Source organism: Kryptolebias marmoratus, unplaced genomic scaffold (genome assembly GCF_001649575.2).
Source record: "Kryptolebias marmoratus isolate JLee-2015 unplaced genomic scaffold, ASM164957v2 Scaffold38, whole genome shotgun sequence".
Classification (NCBI taxonomy): Eukaryota; Metazoa; Chordata; class Actinopteri; order Cyprinodontiformes; family Rivulidae; genus Kryptolebias; species Kryptolebias marmoratus.
In genome coordinates, this window is record NW_023665772.1 from 31801 (window position 1) to 45683 (window position 13883).

At 44.0% G+C, this 13883-nt stretch overlaps 3 protein-coding genes across 5 annotated transcripts in view; 1 reads left to right on the forward strand and 2 right to left on the reverse strand.

The window, feature by feature from the left end:
• LOC119616818 (hepatic lectin-like) overlaps positions 1-2201 on the reverse strand; it is a 7813-nt gene extending 5612 nt beyond the window's left edge. The window contains exon 1 of the mRNA XM_037974403.1: positions 1713-2201. Within this exon, the coding sequence (XP_037830331.1) occupies positions 1713-2073 (361 nt within the window). The 5' untranslated portion in view covers positions 2074-2201. The remainder of the gene's footprint in view (positions 1-1712) is intronic.
• Positions 2064-8787, reverse strand: LOC108251377 (macrophage mannose receptor 1-like). Its single transcript, XM_025002980.2, has 9 exons — positions 8751-8787; positions 7460-7635; positions 6528-6747; positions 6035-6367; positions 5541-5713; positions 4915-5134; positions 4447-4788; positions 3252-3427; positions 2064-2429 (listed from the first exon to the last, which is right to left on the reverse strand). The coding sequence occupies exons 1-9, from the start codon at positions 8785-8787 to the stop codon at positions 2145-2147; spliced, it is 1962 nt and encodes a 653-aa protein (XP_024858748.2). The 3' UTR covers positions 2064-2144.
• A 4338-nt stretch (positions 8788-13125) lies between these two features.
• The window catches only part of LOC108251378 (deleted in malignant brain tumors 1 protein-like), a 9228-nt gene continuing 8470 nt past the window's right edge, over positions 13126-13883 (forward strand). The window contains exon 1 of one of the 3 annotated variants that reach the window (XM_037974401.1): positions 13126-13252. In XM_037974401.1, coding sequence (XP_037830329.1) covers positions 13216-13252 — 37 coding nt within the window. In that variant the 5' untranslated portion in view covers positions 13126-13215. The remainder of the gene's footprint in view (positions 13253-13883) is intronic. The other 2 variants (XM_017441655.3, XM_037974402.1) reach the window with 2 other exon arrangements.

Consider the following 13883-nt stretch of genomic DNA (forward strand, 5'->3'; position numbering starts at 1 on the left):
ACCTGTCCAGGTGTCCCTGTGACGAACCGGACACCTGTCCAGGTGTCCCTGTGACGGACCAGAGACCTGTCCAGGTGTCCCTGTGACGGACCGGACACCTGTCCAGGTGTCCCTGTGACTGACTGACAACCTGTCCAGGTGTCTCTGTCACGGACCGGACACCTGTCCAGGTGTCCCTGTGACGGACCGGACACCTGTCCAGGTGTCCCTGTGACGGACTGACAACCTGTCCAGGTGTCCCTGTGACTGACCAGAGACCTGTCCAGGTGTCCCTGTGACGGACCAGACACCTGTCCAGGTGTCCCTGTGACGGCTGTCCAGGTGTCCTCTGCCTCCACCACAGTGACCACAGGAGACAGACCCCAGCTGCCTCACGTCTCAGAACAGGAATAAACTGCTATAGAAAATGAATGAATGCATGAATGGATGAATATTCACCATCTTATAAACATCTCAAAGAGCAAATAACCGTTCCATCTAATGATGTCAAACCCTTTTTTTAGGGGGGACCTGTCATCAAACTAGAATCAAACCAGTCCATGGCAGCTAATCGAGGTCAGATATCTGATTGTTTGGCTGCTCCTCTACCTTCACCTGATTTCAGCTGCAGGTTCTGGTGAGTTCTGTTGCTCTATCCTGCAGCAGACAGCAGGGGGAGCTGCAGCACATCAGGGTGGAAACTAAACTCACTTCCATCATTTCAGGGCACAGGTTGAAATCTGCTGCTGCTAATAAACAGCCTTTACACAGATACCAAACCACCGATTACTGCTATAACATGATGAGGGAGGGAAGCAGGTCCGAACAGCGTCCTTTGTGCAAAACAGATTCAAATAAGGGTCAAAATATCTGTGAGCCCGATACCTTCCAACAAACATGCAAATCCACATTTATTAGCTCCGAGCTCCGAAGTAAACGCAGACATCTTTAGGGACCTGTGAGCAAAGCTGCTGCAGATTGTCTCACGGTTCAGCAGCTGGAGACCTTGGGACGGTTCACACAGACCCAGGTGTCCAGACAGAAGGGGGACGTCTACATGTCCGGCCTGCAGCGGGACCAGCCAATCTGGAACCAGGACCAAGACAGGAAGAGGCCTCAAGGAGCAGCAGGAGGACACACATCAGTGACTTCCTCTGGTACCGGCTAAAGAAGCTGTCTGAGAGTTTGGACCGGGTCCTTTGGGACACAGAGGGACAACTTTGGGTTTTCTGAATAATGCTCATATGACTGCTCAGGGAGAAACGAGGAGACCTTGGATTCTTGTGTTCACGGAACCAGTAGGTCTTTAGGAACCAGGTAAGCGGTTCTGATAATCATTTGTTAAACACAACATCTTCTTTTGGTCACCAACTCTTCAGAGCGAGGTGATGTGAAGCTCTGAGTTTTTACAGGACTGTTTTGCTGCTAAGTCCAGACACAGGAGGGATTAGTAGACACAGCAATGAACATGTTACCTTCATTATAAAAGGTCTGTTTAATGAAGTCTCCCTGTGAGCAGTTAAATGCTGACCAAAGGGACCTGACGCCCTTTCCTTCACTTATAGGACCTTAGCTTGCAGGATTTTGTTGATAGACACCCTTGTTGAACCACAGATTTGACTAAAAGACTAGAGGGTTAGGGTTAAACTGAGCAGAGCTGCAAACGTTTACCAAGCTCCCCCTGGAGCAACTTTCTCCAACCCCAGAAAGCTGCGGTCTGAATCGATGCTTACCTCTGTGACAAATGAACGCTTTCTTCTCGTCACAGTTCCTGTCCTCCCATTTTCCAGAACTTCCTAAGTTTGCTGCTGCACAGTTCTCATTGGAGTTGTTGTTGTTGGGTTCATTATTGTTCCAGAAGGCAAACGAGGAGTTGTTTCCATCCTCCCACTTCCAGGAGTCTCTGAACAGACCGATCCAGACTTTTGATGATATCAGGTTCTTTATTACCTGGTTGTTTGCGTCGCTTGTCACAATAACCAGGTCTGTGTAACGTTCTCTGCAGTAGCTCCGAGCTTCAGTCCAGTTTCTTAACTTGCTGCTGAAATAAAACACCACCTTTGGGCCTGAAAACAAATCAGTTAGGAACTGCATGAAAAGTTAAGCTGACCATCTGTGGAATCATTTCATTCTTTATAAAAAGGTATCTGATTGATTACTTTTCTTCAGAAAACACAGAGGAAAACTGAAATATTTCCTTTGATGGTTGTGTAATGATTAAAATCCACACCTTTCATATCAATGCAGACAACTTTCAGGCTTTGAGAACAAGGCACATCGCTCCAGGATCCATCAGTGCTTATCGCTGCGCAGCTTTCTTTGCTTTCATCGTTGTTTGGTTCTCCGTCAGACCACTTGTTGAATTTATCTTTCTGACGTTGGGAGAAGTCTGGGTCTGAAAAGGACCACCTCCAGCTGTTCACATCATTGTAGAATCCAATCCAGGCTTCCTGGAAACACAATCCTGTTACAGAAGTATGTGACTTCCTCAAAACAACAGATCCTTTTACATTTCCTCTCTGAATGTCCCCCACGGACCTCATATTCCAGCACAGTATTTCATTATTTTAAATCAAGAGTTTTCTCAGGATACAGCCCCCAGAATAAAACCTAAATGATTGCAGATGTGCAGTTCCTGATCCGGAGGATGTCACAGCCCTGGCTGTATGGTGATAACTTTTTCTGACTTGTGTTTTTGTTTTTTGAAACGCCCATCCTAAGACAGGACGTATTATGGTACGTCCGCCTGTCTGCAGATGAACTGATAACTCATTAACAGAGAAATATCAAACTGCACAGCTGGACACCTGAGGGACATGGGTCAAAGGTCAAGGTCACCTGTTTGTTTGAACCCTTCACATCTAACAGAGAAATGTCAAACCTTTTGTTCCCTAGACTGGACCTACTGCCCGGAGGAGTCTGTTCTGTTGGCGGTATTCTTATTGGGAAGGGACTTCTGCTGATTGGCTGCCATAGGGAACCTGACTGAAGAATGCTGGCTGCTGATTGGCTCCTGTGAAACATCTGGTGCTTTAAAAGTCCTGAGATTCTGGCGGCTCCTCTGACAGCAGCAGAGATTTTATTCTTGCTCCTCCAAACGTTTGCTATTAAACTTTAAACGTTCTGCTGAGGACATCTAGTCTACATTCTTAACTTACTTTGTGTGGTAAAGACAGATTACTGTGTTCCTGTCACCTCATCTAATATAAACACTGAGAAGGGTTTTAAAACGTGGCGTGCGTAACATCAAGAATGCTTCCAAAACAACGTACGTAGGTTTTGCCCTGTGATTGAGCCATGTTGTTGATGGTCGTCATGTCCTCCAAGCTGCCTATAGTTGCCAGGTCTGTGTACGTTTCTCTGCAGTACCTCCGAGCTTTGGTCCAGTTCTTCAGCTCATCAACAAAATGGTAAGAACGTGCAGGAGGTGCGGAGTTAGAACACAGCGCTGCAGAGACACATATGAACATACGGATTTCAAACAGAGCAATGAATGATTCTAATGTGACCTGAGGCATGGTCGTGTTCCCCTGCCGCCTCCCTCATTCTATCCACCTGCGTCTCGCCTGATTGTCATTAAGTCATAGCCAGTAGAAACCCAGCGTTCTCTTCTCTTGTCTCTAGTGTCTCGTGGATTTCTCCTTTTTGCCTCAGCCATGCCGGATTTTGTCTGCCATTTGGATAACTGGACTTGGACCCATGCTGGACAATGGACCTCTGGTTGAAGCCTCGCCCCTCAGCTAAGTGCCGCTCTCTCTGCCTTATTGTTATCGACCTGTGCTTGCTCAAGGATTACATGTTTGTGTTTCAGTTTCTCCCTTGGAGGACTTTTTGTTTCTGTTCTGCTCTGTTCAGACAGAAGAGGAACGTGGAAGTATTTCCCAACCGACTTCCCCACAGTCACTGCTCCCCCGCCTGCTGCACAGCTGACCAGGGCTGCTCTGGACCAACCAGAACCTGACCCCCAGTTCCATCCCTTCTGTAATAAAAACCTGTTTGTGTCCCCCAGGCTCTGGACCAACCTGTCCCCCAGGACCAACCCGTCCCCCGGACCCTGGACCAACCTGCCCTCTAGGACCAACCTGTCCCCCAGGACCAACCTGTCCCCCAGGACCAACCTGTCCCCCAGGACCAACCTGTCCCTTGATATTCCTCTCCAGTCTTTAAATGCTGCCTGTTTTTGAAGTTGCTGTTTAATTTGGGTTCAGTTTTAATCCCATCAGGTCTTCATGTTGTGCTGTTTTCTTGTTTTTAGTCTTTTTTCTTGTATTTGTTGGGTTTTGGCTGTGATATTACTCAGCTGATGGTTTTTCCTGTTTGTTTTTAACCAACCTGTGAAGCACGTTGGTCAACCTTGTTGTATTTAAACGTGCTATAAAAATAAAAGGGTCATTCATGTGATTCCATCGAATCAACTTCACCCTCAGACAGAACACAGATAAACTGAAAGTCTGAATCGATGCTTACCGCTGTAACAAATAGATGCTTTCATTGAATTACAGTTCCAATCCTCCCATTTTCCAGAATTTCCCAGGCTTGCTGTTGCACAGTTCTCCTCCTGGCCACCGTAGTTATTGGGTTCTGGATCATTCCAGTTACTAAAGGAGGAGCTGCTTCCATCCGCCCACTTCCAGGAGTCTCTGTAAAGACCGATCCAGACTAACTCATTTGCTAGCATCAGCTCCTTCACCTTCAGGTTCTCTGCCTCGTTCCTCACACTGGCCAGGTCTGTGTGATGTTCTCTGCAGTACCTCTGAGCCTCAGTCCAGTTCATTAAGGTGCTGATTATAACAAACGTCACATTCGGCCCTGAAAATAGACCATTACAGAACAACAAAATTAAACTGCTGAAAGTTTTAATTGGTAAAATAGAAACTGATGATTTTGTCTATTTAAGAAGACAGTTTATGGTTCTGTAATTATTAAAATCCTCACCTCTCATATCAAAGCAGATTGGTTTTTTCTCTAGAGAACAAGATGCATCGTTCCAGGATCCAGAATAATTCATCTCAGCACAGGTTTCTATTCCATGCCAATTATCTGGGCTTCCAGCTTTCCAATTTCTGAAGTTATTCTCATCATATTGATAAAAGTTTGAGTCCAAGATGGACCACCTCCAGCTGCTCACATCCTCGTACAAACCTATCCAGGCGAGCTGAAACAAAAACTTGTTTAATAAATGTTATATAAAGTTTATATAACATTAAATCTGTCATAAAATAATAATATTTACATTTCTGATTTTGTATAATAATGCAGCATTTATTACTTTATTTTACATCTTAGTTTGAATTTGTTCAAACTAATGTCAGACTGATGTTTGTATTAATAAAACTTTCATATTTATTCTGTTTGTTACTCTTCTCTAAAATGTTTTCTGATGATGAAATCTAAATTAAAAACTGCACAATCAAGCAATCCCTGATCTGTCAGAAGGGGAACAGTCTCCTGTTGGACATCACCATCTTCCATACTCAGAATACTTCATAAAAATACAACCTGCAGGTATAAAGACATTAGGAATAGTTTCCCACAAACAAAGACAAGAAAATCAAACCTACGTAGTTTTTCCCCATAGATGCTGCCATGTTGTTCAGGGTCTCTACATCCTCCATGCTCTCTATCGTTGCCAGGTCTGAGTACTTCTGTCTGCAGTAACTCTGAGCTTCAGTCCAGGTCTTCAACTCATCAACAAAATGGTATTTATGTGCAGGAAGTGAAGCAGCACACGGAGCTGCAGTCACAAACATGAACACACTCAGTTTGGTTCACTTCTGTAGTACAGGAGCAACAAAGGCTGTAAAAGTCAGAAACATCTGGAGGAGCTTTTAGGAACTAATGAGGTTAATTCAGAGGACTGGAGATAAAAGGAGCAAATATTTTTATTAGTCTTTCCTGGCCAGTCCCACTCAGAGTGAGAGCCTGGAAACAGAAGAGTGAACAGGTTTATTTACCGTTTAGAACAAGTTCTGGATTGGATTCCATCTCATTCTTGGAGCAGTTTTATCTACAGACCTTATCTGCAGCCAAAGCTGCAGTCTGAATTGATGCTTACCGCTGTAACAGATAAATGCTTTCTGCCCGTCACAGATCCAATCCTCCCATTCTCCAGACTTTCCAAAGTTTGCTGCTGCACAGTTCCCCAACGGGTCACTGGGTTCCACGCTGCCCCAGTACCTGAACGAGGAGCTGCTTCTGTTCGCCCACTTCCAGGAGTCTCTGTAAAGACCGATCCAGACCTTTCTTTCTGCTAGCATCAGTTCCTTCAGGTTCAGGTTCTCTGCCTCGTTCCTCACACTGGCCAGGTCTGTGTGATGTTCTCTGCAGTACCTCTGAGCCTCAGTCCAGTTCATTAAGGTGCTGATTATAACAAACGTCACAGTCGGCCCTGAAAATAGACTAAATGCTTGTAATACAGAACAAAATCCAAATTCACCAAATACTGTATCAATTATTTGTCAAAAACAGATCTTTTTAGGACATAAATGAAGGAAAGCAGTTATTGATCTGAAGTACTTTTTAGGTTCTATAATGATTAAAATCCTCACCATTCTTATCAATGCAGACTGATGCTTGGGTTCGAGAGCAAGCCTCATCATTCCAGAACCCATCAGAGGTTATTTCACCACAGGTCTGTTTTCCAAACTCATTGTTTGGTTCTTCTGTTCTCCACTTTCTGAATTTATTCTGATCGTTTTGGTAGAAGTCTGGGTCTGACATCGACCACCTCCAGCTGTTCAGGTCATCATACAACCCAATCCAGGCGGTCTGGAAACAGAAATTTGCTTTTCATCAGATGTGACACAATGTCCCTGTCCCGATCAGGGTGGAAGGGGGCAAACCCAGTATGCAGACTCATGATGGAAAAATAAACTAATTTATTAGAAATTAAAGGCAAACCAAAACAAAGGCTGACGTGGCAGCAAAATCTAAACTAAATACAAAAAACCTTAACTAACTAAACCAAACCTGAACAGACCTGAGACAAGAGATGAACCAATGAGAGATGACGAGACACGAGCAAACGGAAGGACAGCACATCAGGGAGGCAAAGTGTGACAATGAACCGGCAGGGAAATGTGGAAAGTGACCGGGTTTTAAAGGCAGAGGGTGATTAGTGGAAGTGGGCACAGGTGAGATGATTATGGAGCTGGAGGCAGGTGTAGATGGGTGAGAACAGGGAAGAGAGAGAGAGTGACTGAGGAGAAGTGAATGGTGGCTGAGGCACAGGGAAGAGACAACTAAATAACACAAACAATAAACTAAAACATGAAGACAAAACAAAATACAAAAATCCAGATCCTAACAGTCCCCCCTCTAAATGTTGTTAAAGAACATCTAATCTCAGTTTAGTCTGCATAAAGCTGCACTTTAGCTGTCAACAAGTTCATCCTGATGGCAAAAGCCCTTATGTTGCTTGAGTAGGGTGGCCATTTTGAACCTGTGGTGTATGGTCTCAAACAGAGAAAAGTGAACATACGTAGGTTTTGTCCAGCAATGCTGCCGTGTCTTTCAGGATCTTTAGATCCTCCTCGTTCTCGATAGTTGCCAGGCCTGTGTACTTCTGTCTGCAGTAACTCTGAGCTTCAGTCCAGGTCTTCAGCTCATCAATGAAATGGTAACTTCGTGCAGGAAGTGGGACGACAGCGTGCAGCGCTGACAACATGAACACAGTGATCATTTTCACTGAGGATCATTCTGCAAACATACTTTCAGTGTCGAACATTCATGAGTTTGCTTTGTGCAGAAAAACTAACCTACTGTAACATTTGTATCAGAATATCTCCGTGTTGTTCATATTCTGGATGGAAGCTTAGAAATGGAAAACTTTCCCCCACCCCCCTCTGTCTCTGCAGATACAGTACAGACCTGCTTGAAGAAGTTTATCCGTTCTTGTGTTTGACCTGATCTGCGCCCTCAGGCTCTGACCGCAGATCTTTAGGTGCTGCAACCGCTGACTTTTATGGCATTCATGCAAAACAGATAGGCTATTTGTATAAGCTATTTTCAGTTTTAGCTGGCACTGTGAACCACACTGAATGCAAAACTCCTGGGTAAATGTTTAACCTGATTTGTTTTTATCATGCAACGTTACAGGTCACATTTGTTTCAGATATGAGTTATTAAACTCCAGCTACAGATTAAACCTCGACAGAAAACCTCCTGAAAGCAGCTTTACTGGAAAATGAATCAAACTGAGGCATGTCTGCACCGATGGCACATCTATAAGTTGGTTGGTAGAATTCTGCTGACTTCAGATCTTAAAATGTTTTTGTACATTTTGGCTTTGAGTCGTCTTGTTTTGTTTTTTAGGAATTCTGAGTTTATGACTAGTTTTTGTTGGGCTCGTCCTGGTCTTGTTGGTTGCTTAGAAACCCTTCAGTTTCTTTAGCCAGCAGGTGTGGATCGTGTCAGGCCCTGGTTCAGACCAGCTCTTCATGTCTGCTCCATATCATAGATTCTGGAGCCATGGGACATTCATTTCTTCTCCCGTATGCTTCTCCAGTACTGCTCAGCCTCAGATCTGGCTGCATCTACTCTCTGGTTATTCAGGGAGGAGGTCCAAACCCTGACAACATGCTGCAAAGACAATGACCTAATCTTGAACATAAAAAGACCAAAGACATGGTGTCTGACTTCAGAAGGAAGAGGACAGAACATCTAGAGCTGAGCATCAACAGCGAGAAGGTAGAGAGGGTCATGAGCTTCGGTGTTCCACGCACACGTCGGGATCTATGAAAACAACCGATGAGTGAAGGTGTGAATCCTACCTGTTGCAACGACGATGCAGAGAAGAACTTTCTCCATCCTGGTGTTCTGCCTAATCTGCTCCTTCAGTCTGAAGCTGCACATATTTAGCTGCTGTTACAGTTCGCTTAAATATCTCTCATGCAAAATGTGCACGGCGTGTTCTTTATTTAATTCATTTTCATTTTCAGCTGGAACTGCCAACTACAGCGAATGCAAAGAAGCCTGAAGTCAAATTCACCTCGTTTCATTTACAACAAACAATTGTCATGCTCGACGGAGACGGAGGCGAACCCAGAAAGCAGACTCATTACCCAGAACTAAAGAAAAACTGATTTATTTAAACGAAAACAAAAAGCTGACGGGGCAGCAGAACAAGAACAAAACACGGGAGAACACAGGACTAGCATGGAAGAAACAATGATCCGACAGCGTGGTGGGGGAATTGACAAGGTATAAAAGCACAGAGGATGATGAGGTAAGTGGGAACAGGTGAACAATAATAATAGCTGACAGGTGGAGATGGGCGTGGCAAGTAAACAGATAAGTGAATGACTGAGGAGGCATGAGTGGTGACAGGAAACAAACACAAACACACGAGGCAGAACAAACTCAAACCAAACTAACAAGATAACAGAATAAAATAAATAACACCAACGGAAACAAAAACAACAAACTAAAAAAAAAAACAAAAACCCAAATCCCGACAACAATGTTACAAATGTTTGCTTCAAAAGGTTTTAATTTGTTAAACCTGAGAGTCCAATAAGCCAAATACAAACTCTTGAATATTTTACCTGTAAAAGAAATAATGGAGGGACATTTGTACCAAAAGCACAGTTTTTCTTTCTGTTGCAGCTTCTGGATGGCAGAAAGTCGGTCACACAGCTTCTGGAGGTCAAAGGTTAACGAGTGATTTCATGTTAAGTTATTTTAAAACAGGATAACGTTTAGTGAGGAATAAACTACAGTGGGCTGCAGATCAACGAGTGCAAGCCAAGACACGAGGGAACCAGAGGGAGCGTGACAGCAAACAACGAGCCAGTGGGGACGAGAAGAAGATGACCAGAGGGTTATGACCACAGGTGACTGGTTCCAAACTGGAGACAGGTGAAGCTGGGCGGGGCAGGTAAAAGGACTGAGCTGAGGAAAAGTGAATGATGACAGGGAGCAGGAACTACACAAGAACGTACAACATAAAGGATGGTGGCCCTCCAGGACCAGGATTGGACACCACTGATCTAGAAGTTGTGTCAGGATTTTTTAAGATGTTTGTTACCTGATAAACCATCGTGAAGAGCTTTAAAACTCTACTATCTGTTGGAGTTTTCAGTTTTACTAAGGATGCTACAGCAGAACCAGACTCCACATCTTTTCATCCTTTACTCCATCAGCCTGTGACTTAAAGATAATCATATAACCTTCATGCAAATAATGATGCAAACATTTTTATTATTTGAAGCAAAAGATGCACGTTCTGAGTCAGAATGAAGTACTTCATTCAGTAATATAAATAAGGTTTATTTCAAGGAGTTTTTGATACAAAGCTCAAAAATTTAAACTGTGAAGAGAATTCCTCCAACTGGAAAAAGGAGAACAGTTTTGTTTTTAGTTGTTCTTCCTCAAGTTGTCCTGTGATTGTTCAGTGTGGAAAATGTTCATTTTAATTAAGCTTATATTCCCCATAAATGATAAGGGAGAGAAGTTCAGCTACACCCTTGTTTTTATTGGAGGCTCTAAGGTATCAGGTTACATTCAGAGAAGGATTAATCAGCTGATGACTTCAGTATAAAATGAGAAAGGCAGACCCTGTTTTCTTTATTTTTATCCAAACTGAACTGTTTCTGTTCAGTTTGTGACTGACTGACACGACTCATGCAAAACACTTTTAGTGAAATCTATTTTCAGTCTTAGCTGGAGCTGTCAGCCGTAACGAATGCAAAAACAACCACAAAGCCAGGTCACACAGTTAGAAATTACACTGAAATCATCCAACAAGAAACTCTTTTCTTCAAATGGTTTTTATAAGGCACAAAACTTCAGCTTCAGGTTGGACAAAAAGAAATAATAAACACAAAAAAAAAACTACAGGAAAAAATAAGAAGTTCTCTGGGCTCAAGAAGAAAACTACCTTAAAAACTCCAAATACCAACAAACTAACAGTAAACAGGTGAAAAGAAGACAAACACAAGTATAAATACTCTGATTACCAAGAAGAAAAGTTCAACAGGAACCAGTAAAACACAGCAACAACCCCACAGCCATGGCATTTCAAGCTCTACCTGTACCACTGGTGTCCAATCCTGGTCCTGCAGGGCTCAGTTGTTTCTCTGCTTTCACTCACCTGATTGGAATACCTGAGTGATTAACAGGCTTCTGGAGAACTTGAAGACCTCCTGAAGAGCAGGAGGTGGAGGTGAGGACACTCACAAGCCCCTGGATGAGCGTCGCGGTGAAGGAGGTGGACGAGAGGGTCGGCTCGGAGACTCCGAGCTGCAGGACGGAAGGTTCTGTTCTGACTGTTGTTTGTGCTGCAGACAGATTACCTTTCCTTCCTGGAGTCTCTGGATGGTGTCCTAGAAGGAGTCCAATCTGGGGATTCCTTCAAGGTCCAATGTCCCTGGCTGTGAGTGAGAGCGAACGCCTGTTTGTCCTGTTTGTCCTGTTTGTCTCTGTGTGTCCCAGTGTGTCCCTGTGACGGACCGGAGACCTGAGTTCTGTTGCTCTATCCTGCAGCAGACAGCAGGGGGAGCTGCAGCACATCAGGGTGGAAACTAAACTCACTTCCATCATTTCAGGGCACAGGTTGAAATCTGCTGCTGCTAATAAACAGCCTTTACACAGATACCAAACCACCGATTACTGCTATAACATGATGAGGGAGGGAAGCAGGTCCGAACAGCGTCCTTTGTGCAAAACAGATTCAAATAAGGGTCAAAATATCTGTGAGCCCGATACCTTCCAACAAACATGCAAATCCACATTTATTAGCTCCGAGCTCCGAAGTAAACGCAGACATCTTTAGGGACCTGTGAGCAAAGCTGCTGCAGATTGTCTCACGGTTCAGCAGCTGGAGACCTTGGGACGGTTCACACAGACCCAGGTGTCCAGACAGAAGGGGGACGTCTACATGTCCGGCCTGCAGCGGGACCAGCCAATCTGGAACCAGGACCAAGACAGGAAGAGGCCTCAAGGAGCAGCAGGAGGACACACATCAGTGACTTCCTCTGGTACCGGCTAAAGAAGCTGTCTGAGAGTTTGGACCGGGTCCTTTGGACTCGTGTTTGACTCAGATATACATGCAGATTGGAGCAGCCACCTGGTGCACCTGGAGGAGAGTTGTAACACCACGAATGATCGACCTAAAACACAGAACGCCTCACTTTATTGACCGACGTCTTTTGTCAAATTCTGACCTGTGAATCTCATAATATTGGAGACATTTTGTGGTAACGGGTTCTTCATGTGGTGAACTGAACTTTTGTTTCAGTTGCTGTAAAAAAGGACTAAAATATAACATGTCCTTGATCTAAACCTTTCAGTGAAAACTTTATTCATTCTCTGAATCTTTTACATATTTCCTTTCCTAGAGCAACAAGCAGTGGTGAACTCACCTGTGGTCACACCATCCAAGCTTTTGAGGTTTTTTACACAGTCATGTAGATGTGATGCATTCAAGTACATTTAGTAAACTCAGTCATCTACAATGAAATAGCAGGTACGCTACAGATAGACTTGTCCTGCAGCAGAATCGAACCACTGATATACAAAGGAAAAACACATCAACAGCACTGCAATAAAAACAAAAAACACAATTAAGGAAACGTTATAATTAATCTGACAGGAAGTGTGACGCAAATACACACGAAAGAATCACCCCCCCCCCGTAACCTCCACACAGCTGAACGATGACAACCTGAAGCAGCTGTGAATTTAAAACGATTTGAACAACAACAGACAGGTGAGGAGGGCAGATGTGTCTGAAGAACCAACAGAAGAACGTGTTCCTCCACCTAAATTCTGCTCTAACGTCAAATATTACAGCTGAACAAAGCAGGAGGAAACCAAACATGATGGAAGAAAAAGTGACAGGTGTGTTCTGTTCCAGTCATTTATCTCTTCTAACCACAAGAGCGGGAGGTGGAGGTTTTCTTCTGGAGCCTGAATGCATCACCTCAGAACATTTGGCTGCAGGTGACACAACTGATGGACCTTCATCAGGATGAAGAAACTTCATCAGATGAACGAAGCATAAAGAGCTGATTGTGAAGGTCACGAAACACCTTCAGAATAACGTTTCTCGCTCCCAGTCAGAGCACATGCTGACATTTGTGCTCTGAAAAGGGTTTGAAATGACTGTTTTGTTGGAATTTGTCAAATAAATGTCTTTTTCCTGAAATGCAAATGGGACATGTAAATCTTCCTCATGTGGTCGTTTAAAGAGTTGGAAGTGAAGAATCTGCCTCCAGACGGGCGCAGCAAACAGGGATGGAGAGAGTGCTGCTGTTTATCCTCGCTGCATCAGGTAGGACCGTCTACCTGATCAAATATGATAACATGGAGTCACGACAGTGAGGATGTGTGTGTGTGTTACATATAGAAGTGTGTGTGTGTGTTATGTATAGATATAAGTGTGTGTGTGTTTACATACAGACGCATGTGTGTGTGTGTGTGGCCATGTATTTGATACATTGTGGGGACAATTTTCCTAACATATCCTACCTTGTGAGGACCAACTGCTCCTCCTGGGGACCAAAGCCTGGTCCCCACGAGGAGACATGATGTTTTTGGGTTAGGGGTTCGGTTTAGGACTAAGGTTTGGTTTAGGGTTAGCTGTGTACTGGTAATGGTCAGGGTTAGGGTGTAGTTAGGCTGTAGTTAGGGTGTAGTTAGGGTGTAGAAATGTATGGAAGTCAATGGAAAGTCCTCGCAAAGATAGTGGGACAGACATGTATGTGTGTGTGTCTCTGTGTAGGTGTGTGTGTGTGTGTGCTAACATATAGGAGTGTGTGTGTGTGCTTACGTATACACGAGTGTGTGTGTGTGTCTTTATGTATACACGAGTGTGTGTGTGTGTGTCTTTATGTATACACGAGTGTGTGTGTGTGTCTTTATGTATACACGAGTGTGTGTGTGTGTGTCTTTATGTATACACG